At 42.0% G+C, this 21,374-nt stretch overlaps 1 protein-coding gene across 1 annotated transcript; it reads right to left on the bottom strand.

Annotated features, from left to right (window-relative positions):
- Positions 1-964: 964 nt before the first annotated feature.
- Positions 965-21,348, bottom strand: LOC133491224 (putative cytochrome P450 120). The gene is made up of 11 exons (XM_061802174.1): positions 20,911-21,348; positions 18,430-18,507; positions 18,139-18,223; positions 17,282-17,317; positions 16,651-16,790; positions 16,068-16,191; positions 15,834-15,978; positions 15,125-15,235; positions 10,743-10,870; positions 6,624-6,711; positions 965-4,448 (listed from the first exon to the last, which is right to left on the bottom strand). Exons 1-11 carry the CDS (start codon positions 21,095-21,097, stop codon positions 4,287-4,289), a joined length of 1,284 nt encoding a protein of 427 aa, XP_061658158.1. The 5' UTR covers positions 21,098-21,348; the 3' UTR covers positions 965-4,286.
- Between the last annotated feature and the right edge of the window lie 26 nt (positions 21,349-21,374).

The following is a 21,374-nucleotide window of genomic DNA, read 5'->3' as shown; positions in this document are numbered from 1 at the left end:
GTTTAGTCCTGTTTTAGTTTATGTTTCATAGTCATAGTCAAGTTGTAGTTCATGTTTCCTAGTTTGTTTCCTCGTCATCAGACCTCGCTGCATGTCTTTTGGATCCTGCCTAGCGTTTCTGTACCTCCGCTTTCTCGGACTGCTTACACCGTGTATGACCTCAGCTTTGAATAAAACTACGCCTAACATCATGCCCTCGTCTCGAAGTCCAGCATTTGGATCCAGCCCATACCAGAGGTTCGTAACAGAAACGTGGACAAGACGGGGTCATACTAAAGAGGCACAGGCTCGCTGTGGCAAAGGATTGCTCGACACTAGACTTGTGAACTTACACACAGAAGCGGAGTATCCCAGGATGCAGTAAAGCATACGCGACGAACTGGCAAATGCCGACGACACATTTAGTACTTAAGTGCTTGGTTCATTAGTTTCCCAAATGTGACACAGCTGTGACACCTGTCCGAGGTGGCATCGTCCAGAGCAGTGATCTGGCCACGCCCCTCACAGGAAGCGCCGCCCACGGCAGTGACCAGACCATGCCCATGACAAGTGTAAGTGTAAAATGTTACGCGATTGTTAATAAGACACACAATGAACTACTGTTAACAAACGCGCACATAGATGAAAATAACGTAAGATGAGAGTTCAGCATTGCATGGCGCAAGACAAGCTGGGAACCGTGCGGTTTGACCATCACAACAATAACTTACTTTTCAATTGTTTTTTTTTTTTTTTTACGGTTGTTAGAGTTCCAAATGTAATTCTAAATTGAAAGATTATGGTCATGTTGTAAAAATACTCAATTTTACAAGTGTGATAAGAATCACACTTCACAATGTATGTAATTACATTGTAATTGTATGGAATGAGTACGTTTTCATTTAAAAAAAAAAAAAAGGCTTGTGCTGTAAAAACATGGTAGGCAAGAAAGTACAAAGAAAGGAAAATCACGTTTTGTGTCCACACAATGTTTTATTTGGTCATCAAATTAGAAAATTATTCAGTCAGACGGCTTTGTATTGTGAAAGAAAAAAAACATTCACACTTCATTGTGAAGTCACACTTTTCAAACAAACTGCAAACGTTCTTTTTGCCCATCAATGGCTATGATTCACCCAAGTCCAAATCTCACTGAAGCTTCCCTTACAACACTTATGACAAAGTGTCGAATGTTTTACCCGCCATTGTGCTCGCCCTCTTTTAAATCGATCCAGCAGGATGAAAGAAACAAAGGAAAAAGGCATGATAAAAAGGAAAGGGGGGGGGCAAAAGGAAGAGTGGCTGTGGCCCGCTGTCGTCAACCGTCGTGGGGAGATGCTGCTGGTGGACGGAGGGCAGTGAGTCATCCTACTCTTAACAAGCGGCCCATTTCTGAGGCGGACGCAGCGTGATGTGCGACGTCTGCGAGCACGTGTCCACGGGTTCGTGTCTGCAGTGATGTGGTCGCGCAGAGCGCAAGATAGGGCCACTGAAGCGGCAAAGCGCAGGACAAAAATCACGTTTTTGACAGTGGAAGATGTTTAATATTGCTGTTCGGTTCTTTTCTTCCAGTCTTTACTGTTCTAATTTTGAAAAAAATAATCTTGATGAAGAAAATATCACAGCCATTATATAAATATATATATTTTAGGATCCAAATCCCAAATGAAAACAACTCGACCAATTCAGTGATAATTAAATAACTTAAAACAATATTAAAAAAAAAACTAAACATCTATACAAAATAATTTCACATCATGTTATAATGAAACAATAAGTAAGTGACAGAGTGATGGATGTTGTGAGTGAAAGGCATGTAACTTGACCCGCAAATTGAAGTTTAATTATTGATTCTTAATCCCTAACTGGTGGACCATCTACACAAGCGGAAAGGTTTGGAGTCTACGCGTTTCCTATATCTATATTTTTTTTCCTGGTACTGATAGAAACACAACATTATGCTTTATAATGTGTGCTAACGTGCGGTTGTATTATAGGAATATGTACTCAACAGTTCAAGAAACTCTTGAGCCATGACAACATCGAACCTGTGAGTTTTATATGCTTATGCATGCTGTTATATGATATATATATCTTTTTTATGATTATTTAACTGTTTCTAAAACCGTAATTTTGTTGTGTCTGCACCTAACAATTACAATAAAAACAATTCTAGGTTTAGCGCTTTTACAGGTTCAGTTGTTTTTCAAAGTGCTCAAAGATAAAGCCGCGGAAATCTACTTGTGAGTACACACAAACCTACACGTATGTACTGTGAAACTGCATTTGGCTTGATAAATTAGTTCAGGATCTTTTTTTTGCATTGCTGATACTTGGATGACTATATCATTTATAATGGTATTACCTGCACGTCATTCGCTGTAACCTCGTGTACAGTGAATAAAATGAGTATTTGAACACCCTGTTATATTGCAAGTTCTGCCACTTAGGAATCATGGAGGGGTCTGAAATTTTCATCGTAGGTGCATGTCCACTGTGAGAGAGATGACCTAAAAAGAAAAATCCAGAAATCTCAATATATTATTTTTAACGAACTTTTTGTGTGATACAGCTGGAAATAAATATTTAAACACCTGAGAAATCCAATGTTAATATTTGGTACAGTAGCCTTTGTTTGCAATTACAGACGTCAAACGTTTCCTGTCGTTGTTCACCAGGTTTGCACACACTGCAGGAGGGATTTTGGTCCACTCCTCCACACAGATCTTCTCTAGATCAGACAGGTTTCTGGGCTGTCACTGAGAAAAACGGAGTTTCAGCTCCCTCCAAAGATTTTCTATTGGGTTTAGGTCTGGAGACTGGCTAGGCCACGCCAGAACCTTGATATGCTTCTTACGGAGCCACTCCTTGAGTGCTTTGGGTCATTGTCATATTGAAAGACCCAGCCACGACCCATCTTCAATGCTCTGACTGAGGCAAAGAGCTTGTTCCCCCAAATCTCACAATACATGGCCGCGGTCATCCTCTCCTTAATACAGTGTGGTCATCCTGTCCCATGTGCAGAAAAAGACCCCCAAAGCATATCTTCACAGTAGGGATGGTGTTCTTGGGGTGGAACTCATAATTCCTCTTCCTCCAAACACGTTTAGTGGAATTATGACCAAAAGGTTGCATTTTGGTCTCATCTGACCACAAACATTTCTCCCATGACTCCTCTGCATCATCCAAATGGTCATTTGGCAAACTTAAGACGGGGTTGACGTGGTGGTTTAAGCAGAGGAACCTTCTGTGCCATGCAGGTCTCTGATGGTCAGAATTCTAGCCGATAGACAGGTGTTCAAATACTTATCTGCAACTGTATCACATAAATAAATTGTTAAAAAAAAAATCATACATTGGGATTTCTGGATTTTTCTATTTAGATTATCGCTCTCACAGTGGACATGCACCTCCGATGAAAATTTCAGACACCTCCATGATTTCTAAGTGGGAGAACCTGCAATATAGCAGGGTGTTCAAATACTTACTTTCTTCACTGTATTTCCAGCAAACAGTGAGTATACATTGAGTTTGATGTTGTCATATTTATCACTACACAATATTCTGGGGACTGGAAGTTACCACACCTACTGACCCCAAACATGGAAGAGCTGCGTGGAAAGTTAATTTTTCTTTTTTTGCTAATTGTCAGTATGAAATATGGATTGCATTGATCTCACTCGGGCGATGATTCATGAGCTGAAAATAATCTGTTTTCTTTTTTCTTCCAGGTCATTTCATTTGCAACTGTGAAACACATTCTGGCATCTTTAGCATGTGATTCACAATACCAGCACCTGAATCATTAAAAAAAAAAAAAAAAAAAAAAAATCAGGTTAGTGTGTTTGTACGTGTGTGTGTGTGTGTGTGCATACTAAAAGGAAGCAAGTCCGTGTCGGTATGACGAACTGTTGCTAAGCAGCGCTGGTTGCTAGGTGGTGAAGCGTGGAGAAAAGGAGGGGCCGTTGGGGGGGACACTTTTGCAGTCACTGATGGAATCTGAGGGTTTACCCTCAATGTGCATGTGTGTTTCTTTTTTTAAAATGATTTTTTATGGACTACTACACTACTGCGAAAGGATACGTGAAACAAAGTCTACGGTGACTATCTCTGGTGGCAACTATAGTTTGGATTATTTTTGTAACCTTATTATTAAATAGTGACATGTACCAGTCAACGTTGTATCGATCTTATTGCACACCCTTGAGAGGGTAACAGCGAGCGAGAACTTTCCCATGACGCTTCAGGGGAAAGCTCTTTCGGGTTGGCTTTTGTCCTACACTGTGTGATGGAGATTTTACAACACTCTACGGGGCGTTGTTCCCGTCGGTTCTGGCCTGGTCCGTTCGAGTGAAGGAGACCGTGGGAGGGTTGGCGGGCCGAGACACGGGCAGCCATTTGTAGTCCAGGTTTTGAGATGGCGGGTCCAGACACCAGTCATAGTGAGTTAAGAGGAACGTGCATGCTTCCTACATGAAAACACACAACAACACGATACGTTCGTTCACATAGCTTGTCTTGATTTTCTGACTGTGTTCTTAAAATAGGAATGCATTTCAATACATTTTCTGACAGGACTTTTCTCCAATGCATGATCCCCTTTTCACAGTGATGTCATATTTATGCCCGACATCACAAGAACCCGCTTGAGCTAGTTTTCTTCCCCGCACAAAGTGCACGCCGAGTATCACGGCTGCCGATATCAAAGCCACGACTGCCTACTGATTCATATTCAACCACATCAAGATGCTACACTGTGCAGACAAACACAGTTGGCCCATCACCCTCTGATTTATGAATGAAGATTATCCCTGATAGAGGGGGAGGGGTGGGACGGACACGCCGGGGGAAGACGAAGGGGGCGAAAGAAGTGATGGAATGGAAGATGAGGACGAGGGAGGATGGGGGAAGGCGATGAGTCACATCCATGACCTAGATCCCTGCGGTCTACTTTTCATACTGGTCACGCCCTCGCACACACGCGTGTGTGTGTGTGTGTGTACGTGTAGGGATTCTGTCTGTTTTATCGCCACGACCTAATAGTGAGAAACAAGTGCCACATTAGTGCCGTTCAAGCTTAAACAGCGTACACACGTCAAATAATCTGGCCAAATTTGATAATGAACCTTTGAAATTACAGTCATAAAAGGATTTTTTTTTAAAAGATGATCCTAAGATATTATGCTTATCCTGCGGTGTAAGATGTGTTAATTTTTTTTCCCCTTCCCAATCCGCTTGGAAAATTGTCAGGGTTGACAATCACAAGTGTTAAACCTGTTCAACCACAATAAAAATGAAAAGGACAAGCGTGTGAAACTGCAGTTACCAGATGATCTAAAACACAGGCCAGATCCGCCCCGCCACGGGATTTTGCGTAGCCCGTGAAGGCAGCTCATTTGTGTCGACTTTCATGATTCTTGTCAAGATTTTTACAAAAATTTGAAATTGTCATGAATCATAAATAATAATGTTGAGATATTATAAGTATTTTTGTGTTATCAAACATGAACAATAGTTTAAAAACCATTAGGCTTGATTTCTGATTTTAAAACTCGTTCAAAACTTTAATGTGTAAATATGATGAGGCGGTTTCACAGTCGGCAACGGCCCTCTAAGGGAAACTGGAACAACAATGTGGCCCGCGACAAAAATTAGTTTGATACCCCTGATCTAACAGTTCAATCCTCCCCCCTTCATATGAGGGGTTTGTCACATTTTGAAAAATTGGTTGAGATGTTCATAAAAATGTATACAGTATTCCCCTGTTCTTATAAGGAAAGTCCGCAAATAATGGATGCAGTATTAATACTTGCTGGTTACACTGTCAGCATACATAACCGCATGTGTTTTAGTGTGTATGTAAGCTAGCATACGATAGCGCTCACGGGGCAGTGAGGAACAATCTGTAAGCAGAAGAAGCTTACATGGCCCCACACAACTGCCTGTGTACGTAGGTCATTACTGACGATGTTGTACACACACACACTGTGTCACATTGAAACTAAAATGATCACACCGCAGCAACAAAATCTCATAACTGGCAAATGATAAAACAGATAAAAGAATGACTCGCAAATAATTGATACAAAACATGCGCTACTGGCACTAAGCGTGCCGCAAAGCATGCTGAATATGTGAGGCCCCGAATGCACACACAGACGCACAGTTTTTCTATAAATACGCAGAGGCTTAGCTTGTATTAATAATCACTGCAGTGGTCAGTTTTACAGTTAAAAAAATTACACTGGAGAGTTTATCAAGCTGCTACAAATAAACAAAAGTGTAAACTTTTTTTTCTACTAAAATGTAACATCTTTCATCCTTTTATTTAACATCATTTCAGTGCCTGGTGTTTGCGTAGTATTGTGTACATGTTGCTACATCTCCTGAGTATACAGTCACTGTGGCGATGGTGAATGCACCCTTTGGGATTGGTTGGGTGATTTTAACTGGAAATTGTACACCCGGGAATTCGGCCTTGCGGCCTGATATCGACGGCACACACAATTTCATCAGTCCCATTAACTAAAGGACAAATCACTCTCGGGGTTCCCAGGAGCCTCACAATAAAACATCAATTTGTTTTTCAGTCCCCGTGATCAAATTAAGAAACAGAATCTGGTGCATTTTCGGCTCTCGCTCACCTTCAGGAAGACATTCGTAAGTTTAGCACCAATGCAGTTTCGAGATCCGCTGCCGAAAGAACAAAGGAAGTGCTTGTGGTCTGCATTCCTATGTAAAAAAAAAAAAAAAACATGTTAAATGGTTGCACAAAAATGCAAAATATGTGCAGAGAGGGTTAAAGGACAAAGAATTCAACAGTTTTCAAGACACGAATGCCCACGCCGGAATTGTGTTCGTGGCAAAGGACAGAACAATGATCGCTTCACACTTTGTGACCGTTTGTAACAAAATAATTACTAAATCACATATTTCATTTCATATTTGAAACATCACTGAACAAGATCATATTGGGTACCACATCTGTAACACAAATGTACACTACAACTTTTTTTTTTTTTTTTTTTTGGTCAAAAATGCATTTAACATAAACAGCTGCTAACAGCAGGTTTGTCAACAACATGCTGATACAGACCACCCCCACCCACCTCCCCACCCCGATCCCTACTAATGCATCCTGAAACCTGAGCTCTGATTAAAGGAAAACAGGAAGCATTAGTGGGTCCTGTGTGTGTGTGTGAGGAGGCGTGAGTGTTCATTGCTGCAACCCTCAATAAGAGTTTTAATGTGCCAAAAGGCTGATCGTGAAGCAGCACCGTGGGCAGCCAACAAATCTGAGAGCCTGAGAAGAAGCGATCAAACGTGCCGCAAGGGGCGGAAGTGATAGACGCCTATTCTCTTGTAAATTATAAATATCCTGAACGCTGACAAGGGTATAATATACTGTATGAACAAAAGCATGACTGTGCAAGGTTCATAAACTTGGGTGTTATTTGACAAGTATGGTGGACCTTTAAGGTCAACTGTCTTCCCTATAAACGTTCTAAAATAGATATTGTAATGAAAAACACATATAACATTATTCACTTCAATGTGTATACCAGAAAATAAATATGAGTGGAGAGGGCGTTATCCGTGCGCAAAGTTGCGGAAGTCTCATTCGACATCCAAGTGGTCGCCATATTGGCTTCATCTTCTGTCCGTGACGTCACACCGCGACATTTGCCATTGACAACACGCTATGCCACCTACTATGGGAGACGAACACACCCTTTCTGACATAGAAGCTCTTTTCGAAGAAGAGAACATCTCACAACCCTGTGAAGTGACTGGGGCAATATTACCCCTTCGTTTCGAGCCATATTTAGATGATATGAGGATCACGGCCAAACTGCATGCAGCTAAGCCACTTCCCCGCCCGATCCACCTCCGTGTGGGAATGATAAAAACAATGCCACCCGTGAGCGACGACGACGGCGTAACCAAACCGCCTCCCTGTCCAATCCACCTCCACGGCGGAGATGAGCCACCACGTCCGCCGATCACGGCTTCGGCCGGGGTGGCACATCGACATATATAGCACCCCGAACTTACGGATTACGTCCGCCCCCAACAATTATTTTTTTTTGTAGCTGTATACACACCTACCTGTCATTTGGAACCCACGAAGCTCTCATCCTTTGCACCTGTGCAAACCATTTTTCACGACGAACCGGGTCTTTGGAAAAGTATGGAGAGGGAATCCATCCTCCCGAGTGTTCGAGCAATATCCACCAATACAACGAGCCGGCATTTTGGATAACACAACGAGCTACCTTCCAGCAGGGAAAACTACTAGAAACAGCCGAGAGCACTTGAGTGCGCTACTGCCCTGTACGTCACTTCCTGTTTCTTGTCGAAAACAAATCCCTCGAGAGGATTTTCATGGCAGGAGTTTCAAAAAGCCCTATTCGTCAAAGTGAAAAAATGGATGTGTCCATACAGAGGGCCGTTTTTCCATTAATAACATCCTAAAAGTCATCCATTTTATGACAGTGGACCTTTAAGAGACATCAAAAATCCGTGGGTTGAAAAGCCAGGTCAACTCTCAGTTTCAAATTTGTGGTTTTATCCATAATTCGAAAAGGTTTGTTTGTTTCAGTTTTTTACTTTTGCTTCCCATCTCAAAAAAAAAAAAGTTTTAGGTCACAGCAAAGGTGGAAAAAGATTTGGTGTCTAATTTCTATATCACAAAAAGTTAGCATTTGAACAGGGGTGGGCAGACTTTTGATATCCGCTGAATGCATATGAGGTGTTCTTTTTAATATCCTTTTTTTATTGAAGGGAGGCATGTGACTACCTACTTAGAGGAAACTTCCTGTTCTAAGATCTAAAGTAGATCCCCAGCTGCAGTAGCTCGATTTCTTATCAGCGTATGGCAGCATTTCCGACTCTTGTATCTACGTACGGCGTCTGCGTGGGCGTCCGCCTGATAGGACGATAATGCAGCGACTCTTCTTTTTGCTTCAGACTGGAAAAGCACATCTACACAAGCCGATGATGCATACAGGGACACACAATACGCGCGCCCATCTTACTCAACGCAAAATGTGGCTCGGGTGAGTTCTAGTAGGTGGGCTCGTTATGTAAGATGACTGCAGTCGCTCAAGCAAACGGGCAGGTGGCAAGAAAAGGAGCCTGGCAACTATCGGGGCAGACGAGCAAATAGTCTCCCGGGACGACTGACAGATGGACAAGCATAGACGGCGCACAGTGGGAGGAGGAGAGCGAACTAGACGGCGAGAACAATGGAAGGATAACTGCATCAGTCATGCTGTTTTGAGCCGATTCATATGAATATCTCGCTGTTGTTGTCAATCATTGCTGATCATTGTTCTTTTTAGCAAAGGAGGAATTTGCTCGTTGCAGGGCCCTTGAATGTAATTGCGTAATACTTTCATTCGCTCTTGCTTTTGATGGTCTTTAAAGTATGTGGTATGATGAAGAGCGCCACCAATCATCATCATCACAGGTGTCTTAGACGTTGACCAAATAATAATGTGAAAAGGATACATTTTCTGCCAGAATACACACAGAGAACTCGGGGAAATCCCCGTTGGTAAAAGCTGTTATAAAGTGGCCAGTTACTATGGCAGCTGTATTCATTCCATTTTTCCTTCCCGTGCAACCCAAAAAAAAAGTACATTCATACTATGAAATGAACTGAAATTTTGGTTTGCATTTACACCTCACAATTACAAATACTGGTGCATATAAAACCTCAAAAAGATCATGATCAATTGTCTGAACAAAAAATGGTCTGGACCTTGGATTATTCACATTAGGATGGGGGTTTATTAACAGATAAGGGAAATCCCAAATTAATGGAGGACATTTTGCAGAAATTACCCTATTTTCATTCTAAGCTGTGCTCACAAAAGGGGGAAAAAATGAGATAAGATCAGCTCTGACTCATTTTTCTGTATCCCATCCCATTCCACAAGCCATTATGGGAGAGAAAATGAGAAATGGCTTCTCCCCCTACACCCTGTGAGCACACACACACACACACACACACACACACACACACACACACACACACACACACACACACACACACGCACGCACGCACGCACGCACGCACACACTGGGGGCATCCCTATTGGAGGACACCGTCAGGTGATCTGCTACCATGGCAGCGGGTCCCTGCACTGACACATTCATAGCTTTTGCCCCTTTGCTGCGGCTGAATGAAGCCGTATGAATGAAAATAAACAGGTGAATGGCGGCAAAGAATGAATGGAAGCGCTGCAGACGGAGACGCTGAAGCGCCTAACGCAGCGGACCAGCTGCGGATGGATGCCGCTGTCTCTTTGTGTTTCTTGCCTTTATTCGGCATGCGAGTGCATTATTGTGAGGCAATCTAATTTGAAGTCTGTCTGCACGGATGATGACTGGGTCAAATTTGTGTGTGCTCGGGCGATGTTAATCTATCTGCGCTGGTTCCCATGGAAACTATGTCGTTTAACCGGCGTTCGAGACAGTTTTAAGACGTTGAGCGTTGGAGCTTTGATTACTGCCGGAGAGGTATGAATTTCACGCATATTGTAGTTTGTTCTGAAGAACTGCCCTGCGTCACACAGAGTGGTGTAAGAGAAAAGAATCACAACAGGCCCCACTTTCATCTGTCACATGCACATGCTTTAGGACTTCAAATACCAGTAACCGCTATTCACATGTATTCCCTGGCTTCAATGTGCTTTTTAATAAAATACTAATGTCGTCTATGAGATCAAACTCTTACTACTACTGCTAATACTAACCTCCCGCTCCATCTCTCCGGCAGGAAGCTGTCGGGCTGCTCAAACACCTGCGGGTCCCGGTGGACGGCGTGACTGATATAGATAGCACCATATCCCTTTGGGACGTGAAAACCTGCAAGGGTCGTGTCCTGCACAAACACACATGCACAAGCACACTGAAACAGGCATTGCGCTTTATCATTTACAGAGAAATATAGGATGTTTGTATACATCGACTATACCGTACTTTCCACACTATAAGGCGCACCGGATTATAAAGCGCACCTTCAATGAATGGCCAATTTTAAAACTTTTTTTCATATGTAAGCCGCACCCCATTATAAGGTGCATGGAATTGATGCTACAGTAGAGGCTGGGGTTACATTATGGGTCCGTTATACGAAGCTGCGCTAAAGGGAATGTCAACAAAACAGTCAGGTCAGTCAAACTTTATTAATAGATTTTACAAACCAGCGTTCTGACAACTCCATTCACTCCCAAAATGAATAAAAAGCTGTTTTATTATTTTCCCAGAGGTAAAGTCAGTGACGTAGTATTTTATTATTAGTAGTAGTAGTGGTTTCGGAGTCATTTTGGGTTCTTTATACAAACACGCAAATGGAAATGAAAGGGCACGCTTCGCGCAGTCATATATCCCAGCATGCACTGTTGCGGCTCAATACTGATCCATATATAAGGCGCACTGGATTATAAGGCGCACTGTCAACTTTTCAGAAAATTAAAGGCTCTGAGGTGCGGAAAATACGGTACAATATTGTATATTGTATACTGTTAAGGTCATACTTCATATTTCTAATTGATATATAGGAGCACATGATTAGACAAGTCACATTTATCTGATCGGACAATTATATTCATCTCATCAAGTTCATCTTTAATGGGAGACCATGAAAAAGAGAACTTAGCACATGACAAATTCTGTAAAAGAAAGGAGACTTTTTATGTATAATTGAACTCCCATTTTTCGACAAACTTTCCTGAGGCCCTTTTTTTTTGCACTGGGCTCTATTGAAGAGTCGCCATGAGGCAAAAAGTCCCCTCACCCGGTTTTTTACCCTCCACATTCACCTTTTCACTGCATCCATTAGTTGCTTCACTAATGGACTGCCACCCGATATAATCACTTTCCTTTTTTTCTCCTCGCCCCTTTTCTCATTTCTGCCCTCGCCTCTCTCTGCTGGAGTGGAAAATCGGCTACAAATCTGTTTCTTTCTCCTTGTTCTCGCTGCGATATGACTGCCCTTGTGGTGTTCATTCACTTTCCCTCCACGCACGCACACACACACGCATTCTTTCAAGTTTGGATAAACTGTCGCATATTTTAGTTCCAGCTGATGGTACTTCTACTTTTTCCACGTGATAGTGAATACTAATCGTCACTTAGCCACCTGCGCCACCACGACAAAAGCTCATCATTTCACTTCTGATGCCTCTATGAGTTTATAAGACACTTCCCTGATGTACTGTAGTGAGAGGGCTTGCTGAATGTTATAAATTATGATTTGACAGTTAATGCAGCTAACAAATAGAATGCTGGTGTTTTTCATGTACAGTATTTAATCCTTAATTCCCTAAATCATCACTGTAGGAATGAATACATTTTTTATATACAGTGAAGAAAATAAGTATTTGAACAAGCTCCTATATTGCAAGTTCTCCCACTGGAGGGGTCTGAAATTTTCCTTGTAGGTGGATGTCCACTGAGAGAGAGAGAATCTAAAAAGAAAAATCCAGAAATCACAGTGTATGATTTTTTTAACAATTAATTTGTGTGATACAGCTGCAAATAAGTATTTGAACACCTGAGGAAACCAATGTTAATATTTGGTACAGTAGACTATGTATGCAATTACAGAGGTCAAACTTTTCCTGTAGTTGTTCACCAGGTTTGCACACACTGCAGGAGGGATTTTGACCCCCTCCTCCACACAGATCTTCTCGAGATCAGACAGGTTTCTGGGCTGTCACTGAGAAACATGGAGTTTCAGCTCCCTCCAAAGATTTTCCATTGGGTCTAGATCTGGAGACTAGCGAGGACACACCAGAACCTTAATATGCTTCTTACGGAGCCACTCTTTGGTTTTCCTGGCTGTGCGCTTCTGGTCATTGCCATGTTGAAAGACCCAGCCACAACCCATCTTCAATGCTCTGACTGAGGGAAAGAGGTTGTTCCCCCAAATCTCACAATACATGGCTGCGGTCATCCTCTCCTTAATACAGTGCAGTCGTCCTGACCCATGTGCAGAAAATCACCCCCAAAGCATGATGCTACCACCACCACGCTTCACAGTAGGGATAGTGTTCTTGGGATGGAACTCATCATTTGTCTTCCTCCAAGTATGGTTATTGGAATTGTGACCAAAATGTTTCATTTGAGTCTTACTGATTGTATGGGGTGGACAGGTGTCTTTATGCAGCTAACGATTTCACACAGGTGCATTTCATTCAGGATAATACATAGAGTGGAGGTGGACTTTTAAAGGCGGGCTAACAGGTCTTTGAGGGTCAGAATTCGAGCTGATAGACAGGTGTTCAAATACTTATTTGCAGCTGTATCACACAAATAAATCGTTACAAAAAAATCATACATTGTGATTTCTGGATTTTTCTTTTTAGATGATGAGAACTTGCAATATAGTAGGGTGTTCAAATACTTATTTTCTTCACTGTAGCAACCTACAGTATGAAAAGATGTGAAGTGGATTTGGTTGTACATTAAAAGAAAAGGCCAAAGTCAACTGGAATCCTTAAACACTAATTGTGTCCTTTTTTTAACGACCAAGCAAAAAATACATTCTGCGTTTGTGCTTGATAACACGTAGTACACGTTTGTGCAAGTTCCTCCCCTCTCCAAAATGAACCCAAAGCCCTTACGTCACGAGTACGTGTTCCACAGAGGTCGCCAGCAATCAAAGAGTACTGAACCCTTTCCTAGAAGGGACAAATGACTTTCCGCTCGGCTTCACAGCATCGCTGGCGCAGATCAGCCCCACCAGCAACCGCTCTGACTTCCGTCCGGGGGAGCGTGCCCGATCAATCGCATGGACGGATCAATGCCTCGGATAGTATTGTTGGATAAACCCGCTTGATGAGGTCGTCAAAATCAAAATACAGCTGGTGCACGTACAAAAATGGTGAAAATTGTTTGACCACCATAAAATGGGTTATTAGTATTTGCATTAATTTCAAATCCAAAGAAATTACAGGTTGGTCACAACTTGGACCTTGGACTACAATGTACACTGACTGACAATAAAGATTCTGTCCAAATAATCCTTGTAAGGATAAGCGGCTCAGATAATGGATCGATGTCTGCATAGTGTATCACTTAAAACAGTATAAGCTACATATCGAACAATCAATGCTTCATAGTTTTTAAAAACAGTCGTCATGTAAAATTCCTTTGTATATTACGAGCATAAATGTGGAGCAACTAAGAGCCGGCACGGTGTTAAATTCACATTATGAGTGTTCTTCCTTGTTTGCTTTTTTTTTTTTTTTTTTTTTTAATTACAAGCTGGCACGGTAGGGAACTGGTTAGCACATCTACCTCACAGTTTTGAGGATTCAAATCCCGGCCTCGCCTGTGTGAAGTTTGCATGTTCTCCCCGTGCCTGCGTTGCTTTTCTCCAGGTACTACAATTTCCTGACATATCCCAAAAACATGCGTGGCAGCTAGATTTAAGACTCAAAATTCCCAGTAGGTCTCAATGTGAGTGCGAATGGTTGTTTGTTTTTGTGTGGCCTGTGACTGACTGGTGTACCCTGCCTCTCACCTAAGGATAAGCGGTACACAAAATGGATGAATATTATTACAAGTACTCCCCCTCATATTTTATCGGCTCTTGGAGGTTAAGCCCCCTGATAACTGCATTTTCTGCAGTAGTTCGCCATCTTCAGGACAGTAATGTAACAGCACAGTAGGGAGCCTAAATAATTGAAGTGACATATTACAGGAAAGAGACTTTTTAATTGCCTGTCTACAAGTTTGGAATCGTACAAGAATCCAAATCATTTTGTGAGCTGTCCACTTTAATTATGAGCATTATGTAAGGGTCTTCAAAGTTTTTACAACTTTTGGCTTGTCCCACCAGGGGTCACAAGAACGACTTCCTGGTTTTGCACAGTTTTTACGCCAGCTGTCCTTTCTTATACATTTTCATTTTCTGAGCCGCTTATCCTCACAAGGGTTGCAGGAGTGCTGGAGTCTGTCCCAGCTATCTTCGGGCAGGAAGCGGGGTACACCCTGAACTGGTCGGCAGTAAATCTCAGGGCACAATAGTTTTACAAAGAGGAGGCACCCCTATTTTCCCCACGTTAAAATACATTTAAAAAAAAACCACATTTTCCCAAATAAGAGTCAATATCTGGGTGATTCTTACCTTTTCTGCTATCCTGCGTCCCCCAATGAAAGGAGGCCAGAGTCTCTGCACCTCCAGCAGGACGCCTTGCAGATAATCAGCATCCTTCAACGCTCGTCGACGGGTTTCTTCCTGCAAAACGGAAGGTTACTGGAAGTATTTGGAAAAAGGAATATAAATAAAAGTTCATCTCTCAACACTTTACAAAGAACATTTGGCTGTGGCTTGAATTGCCACTGTGATGTGCGTAAGAAAATGGCAAGAGCTGACTTAATCACCTGACTTCTGCACAAGTAACACTATAAAAAAAGATAACAATGACAGACAGACATCCAGAATTGTGTTTGTTCTTCCTGATATGTGGCTATCTGTAGCTTTTTTTTGTTTTTCCCTATTCCATCCTGCACCAATGACAAAATTACCTGTTGACTCCTCAGTAGACTGCAAGATGTCTACCTCCACCCGGATACTACACTGATCAGATACTAGAGTTGATAGCCTTCGCAAAATGAAAACACCAAAATATGTGGGCCTTAATAAAGTGAATCAAACTACTGATTGGAAGAAACAGCCTTCATGATATAATTTCTATTACTATACTTAAATAGCTAAATAACAACAAAAATAGCTACATAGTAACGTGCATAAACTAAGCCCTAAGCATTGCGTGATCAACTTTTTTAAGACTATGCACGCTGTTTTTTTTTTTTTTCTTTTCATGTCAATGTACCTGCTCTTTTCCACTGAGAGCCACAGTGAACGAGGTGAGTAGTGATGCCAGAGCTTTGGGGATGAGGGCTGAGATGAACAGAAGGAGATGCTGGGAAGCACAGCTCGAGCCGGGCAGCGGCAGAGACCTCAGGGAGCCCACAAAACTGAAGAGAGAGAAGCGAGAGCAACCATGACGAGCAACATTCGGGCAAAAGTCACTTGCCTGGACTTGTTTTTGATACGTTCCACACACCCCTCTGTGTCATTCGCCAGTTTGTCTTTGATGATTTCCATCAGCTGGTCTCTGGCGTCCAAGGCCACGGAAAATCCAGATGACCATAAAGGGACCTTTACATTCACTGGAGCAGAGATCAAACCTGCAGGAGCAAACAGGTAGAAAGTGTTTTGTAATCAATATGAAAAACGTGGTTTTAGCAATACCGTAGACATGGCCAACGAAAGTGACGGACTAAATATGTCAGCCAGAGAATATAATTTTTAAAGACTAATTCATTCTCTTGAGCCCAGGTATTTTTTTTAGCTATAATTATTTACTTTACACTGCACAAACAACCAATCTGCGATTCATGATCAAACTAAACTAATACTTTGGAAAACAGTTGAAGTCTTGTGGGTCAACAAAATTACCGGTATATTCTATTTCCTATTCTTTGTCGCATCACACTTGTTGTCAGAATTCAGTCCAATAAAGATTTCACACCTATTGTAATCTTAAACAGTGCACCACTGTCCGATACACACAAAAAAATAGGAAGTCACAAACACGCAGGAAACGACTCCAAAAACAGCACTTTTAGGAGTTGATTTGTTCTAACCATGCCAGTGCTGAGTGCAGAGTTGTGTGATTTTCTGGAAAAGTTCCGGCTGCTCGTCTGCATGCACATTGAGAAAAAGACCCAAAACCAATTCCGTCCCAAGTTGCTTGAATGCAGTGTACACACACCGTGGCTCGTCGCTGCACAAAAACACACAAATCATGCATGTTTGGCATCAATGTGTTCTTTTTTGGGGGGAAAAAAAAGTGACGGGAAATTAAATTAAAATTAAAGTTTATAACCTGACAAAGGCAACAAATAAAGACTAGTGAGTTTTTGTCCGACAGTAGATTGCAGGGCACACTAACCGTAATGTTAAATTCCTCTATTCTCGTTGACTTCTTAGTGGCATAAATTATGCTTTTAATATTTCAATTTCACATACACAATGTAAAATCCATACATTGAAACTAAGCAGGTGATGGGCTTGATCTGAGCCCATCAGGGCAAAAAAAAAGATATGCAGGGTGAAGTGATTCATGCCAAGTACCTTAAATACAAGAGTAAGCGTGTCGTGTTATCATCGTGGTCTGTTTCAGATTCAGCCATATTATGTGACCCCATCAATAGTTTTATTCCCTGATTGGCTGTGCAGCATTTACTAAACATTCAAAATAAAATTACGGATTACCTGTGGATGAGATCCTTCAGACACTGTTCACACACCCTGGAAAAAAGGGGAGAAAATACATCTCTAACATGATCAAATTTCCCCTTTTCCTATATACACTTGCACCCAAAATGTGTAAATTATATGTATTCGCAAAGTACTGCAATTTCTCGAATATAATGCGTCCTGAAGTAAAATGCGCACCCCCAAAGTTGACCTAAAAAAAACATTAAAAAAATCAGGGAAACCCTTCTACGAGGAGGTCATAGAGTTCAGGTTGGGGGCGCATATTACTGTAATAAATATAAATGTGTAACATAAGACATCGAATACTACATCGAAATGTATATGTATACTTTTTTTAAAAACTCTATGTACCTGTATACGACTATACAATGTGATTGGATTTTTTTTGTTTTCATCCATACCAAATATAATGCACTCTATTAACTTTTTGAAAATATTTTTGGAAAAACATGCGCATTATTTTCAAGAAATTGCGGTAGCTTGATTGAAAGTGGCTGCCCATAAAAATGTTCGTTTAAACCATTTGAGTTGTTTTTATGACTCAGTCCAGTACGTTTGGATTCTTTGGAAATACATATCGACGAGGATGGCTGCAACATTCTGAATGAAAAAAAAAAAAAAAAAAAAACATTCCTGTTTCACCTTGGGACTAAAAGAGCAAGTCTTATGTTCCAAAACTTTTATGGACCGCTTCTTTAAAAATTAACCTTTGACTTGAATGACAAATAAATGCACTTTGGCCTTTTTTTTTTTTTTTTTGTCTTTTACCACAAATAAGCTATTCTCTCGCCACGGGAAAGCAATCAATACAAAAACTGCACTTTGTGTCTAGATGTAGAATTCTAACCTACCTGGTGATGTAACCAATTGCTGAGTGTAAACAACTTCCTGTAAACAACCTGGTGAGAGACAGACGGAGAAGACACGCTTCTTCGCCTGAAACATGCAAATATTTATGTCAGTCAACTTAATTAAACCACTGTTGTCCAGCTATAGTCGTAAAGTAATGTCGTCAAGTCATAAAACTGCACCATTAAAAAAACAGTGACTCATCAGAGCTTTCAAGGAAATGGGAAGCTGTTTCTTGATAAGAGTTGAGCTTTTACGTGTGCTTGTGAATGTGTGTGTGCAAAAATGTTTACCGTTTGTGGTAACAATGGTGTCACCGTACATATTGGTCATCAGATCGGTCGGATCCTTCAGAAACACATTGGACTTCTCTGAAACGAAGCAGAAATGATTACTGCACACGTTTATCGGCAAGGTCCAGCTCTCGTGAAATTAACTGCGACAAAGTCCAGTGACCTTCATTGACTTGATCGAGCACGACCTTTCTATGCGCTGACGTAAATGCTGCATATACATGCTCGGCACTTTATTAGGCACACCAATCCAATGTGATGAAGTCCAATTTAGTACTTTTTATTGTCTTTGTCTGGCAGCTAATTTAAGAACAACTGTATTGTTTGCGAAGCATCACGGTTAACTTGTGGTAAGTAGTTCTGAGGTACGGGCAGAGCTGCGTGGAATTTGAATGGTTGCCCAAATGTGAATGTGGACGCTTGTTTTGCATTTGCCCTGCAAGGATGTACAGTACACGGCAAACCAATATCAGCTTGGATAGACTACAGAACACATGTAATATAAAATGGAGCTGTATCTGCAACATGATTTTCATTGTGCATATTTTCATCATTTAAGTTAAGAGTGATTTTTTTGTTTTGGATATTAACAGTGACATATTTTTAAAAGGGGCAGCACGGTGGCTCAGCTGGTAAAGCGTTGGCCTCACAGTTCTAAGGGACCGGGTTCAATCCCGGCCCCGCCTGTGTGCAGTTTGCATGTTCACCCCGTACCTTCCTGGGTTTACAACGGGCACTACCGTTTCCTCCCACATCCCAAAAACATTAATTGGACACTCTAAAATGGCCCATAGGTGTGATTGTGAGTGCGACTGTTTGTCTCTATGTGCCCTGCGATTGGCCAACAACCAGTTCAGGGTGTACCTCGCCTCCTCCCCGTTGACAGCTGCGATAGGCTCCAGCACTCCCCACAACCCTCGTGCGGTGAAGAAAATCGATGGATGGTGAGGACTATTTTACTTTTATTGCACTTTCATTATTTGCTTAAATATGACCTTATACTGTACATTTAATCAACAGATAAAGTGTTGTCCATTTGCTAATGAGACAAGGATGTGTTGTGGAGCCGGTGGTTGTCCTTGATCTTTGTACGCAGAAAACCGGCTGGCGGCATCCTCCGCTCCCAGGCGTTGCCGTGGAGACGAACGACACCAGATAAAGAGCGGAAAGTTACCATCCCGGCCCAGGACCAGACTGCGGGGAGGCAGACACTTTTACCGTTGACCCATACATATAAAAAGTTTGTGTTACTGGGCAGCTTTTGTCTTCTTCTTGGAATATCCTGCCAGAAGACACGTCTCGTGTGCGGCAGATAAGACCCAGACGTCTGTATTGCACATTCCTTTGGAATAAATCAATTTGCTGTTAACTTTTTCTAATCATTGGTCATATCTTCCTCGACTCGTGAACACGCGTAGGGTCCAAACTCACAAATCCCTACAATGGATATTGACAGTGACATATTTTTAAATGTGTGTTCAATTCTGAAAGATTTGACAGTAGCAACTCTTACTTTAAAACATTTGACAGGAAACATTTGACAAGTCGGCTGATGTCATCCACAAGCCGCGCTTAAAAAAATAACAATCGGATGGGAAAGTTTGGTTTCTGAGTAAACTGAAGGTTGACTAGTGCCCGAGAACAACTGGAATTACTAATGTTAATGTATTCTACGTTCAGTAATTCTAAGATCACATTGGGCAGCATGCTGGTGGAGTTGTGACCATGTTTGTCTTGTAGTTCTCATATTGGCTCTGGTCTTTATCTGTGGAGTTTCCATGTACACGCCGTACTTGCATAGATTTTCTTGGTTACTTCGGCTTCCTCCCACATTCCATAAACACGCTTCTTGGGTTTATTGAACCCTCTGAATTGCTCATAGGTATGAATGCCTCTCTGGAATATTTTCCTCTTTCCCAAACACCAAGGGACCATCAAGGTCACCCGTTTAAAAGATCTGGATGACGTCAAGGTACGGAGGATTTCGGAAGAATCTTCGCAGCTGTGCCAGAGAAAGCTGGGAAACTGCACTAGACTCCAAGCGGATTACTTCAAATGGAAACACTTGTTGTTTGCAGTTCCAACACGCCTCATACATAAAATTCTATCAAACCTTATATCAAGGTGCTTCAGTTTGTGACAGGTTTAAGTTAGTTTGATTCTATATATGGGGAGTAACATCAATATAACAATAACAATAACGTCCTCTTCCCCCCTGCAGCAGCATCACGAGTTTCTCCCATGGAGGATCACGCTAATAAGTGGGGGCAACTGAATTTACATTTTTCTTGCCTCAATTTAAGAACGCCGAGATAGGAGATGTGGCGGGGAACGACACAAGGTCACCTGGTCACTCGCCTTCAAGTTAATACGACTCCCAAAGCACGTGTTCGATCGTATTACATCTTTATTACGGGAAATCAACTCTACTGTATCGTGTTCAATGGCATTACAGTAGATTGGCACGAAGGTAACACATACCGCACAGCAGCTCTCTCATGCCCTGCGCCGAGCACACGAAGGTGGTGGGTCTGTTCATCAGGCGGCTTTGAAACACCCTGCCGTGTTTATCTATCTTCTCCCGGCAGAAGAGTACCGGGTCCCGGTAGAAGTCCAGCGACTTGTCCCCGAGCAGCGACACACCTGCGTTGCCTGGTAGTTTGGACATAACGCAGACAACGGTGAACGCGGTTCTGTCGCCCAGGTGTTGTTTTTCCCCCCACGTCGCTCAGCCAGGACAGGGCAAGGTGCCCTCGCTCCAACTAGCGACTCTAAACTCCGTACAAGTCGTCACCGTTTAAAAAGTCGCCATTTTACCAAAGTGTTAAATTGCCGGTGCCACTATTTTCTCGTAAATGGCCAGCCAGCCAACCGTTGTACGCAAGACTGATGCGTTCAAGCACCCTGGGAAAAAATGCCAAATGGTTGGTGACGTTGTTCTTTCA

The sequence above is a fragment of the Syngnathoides biaculeatus genome, chromosome 17 (genome assembly GCF_019802595.1).
Source record: "Syngnathoides biaculeatus isolate LvHL_M chromosome 17, ASM1980259v1, whole genome shotgun sequence".
NCBI classification, from domain to species: Eukaryota; Metazoa; Chordata; class Actinopteri; order Syngnathiformes; family Syngnathidae; genus Syngnathoides; species Syngnathoides biaculeatus.
The sequence above is the reverse complement of the archived record's forward strand: the minus strand, read 5'-3'. Positions and strand labels throughout refer to the sequence as shown.

Coding starts and splice junctions, on each gene's coding strand:
- LOC133491224 (XM_061802174.1), bottom strand. CDS start 21,097: ATGTCCAAACTACCAGGCAACGCAGGTGTGTCGCTGCTCGGGGACAAG. Junction 18,508..20,910: donor CATGAGAGAGCTGCTGTGCG/GTATGTGTTACC, acceptor GCTTCGTTTCAG/AGAAGTCCAATGTGTTTCTG. Junction 6,712..10,742: donor CCGGAGAGATGGAGCGGGAG/GTTAGTATTAGC, acceptor TTTTTTACATAG/GAATGCAGACCACAAGCACT.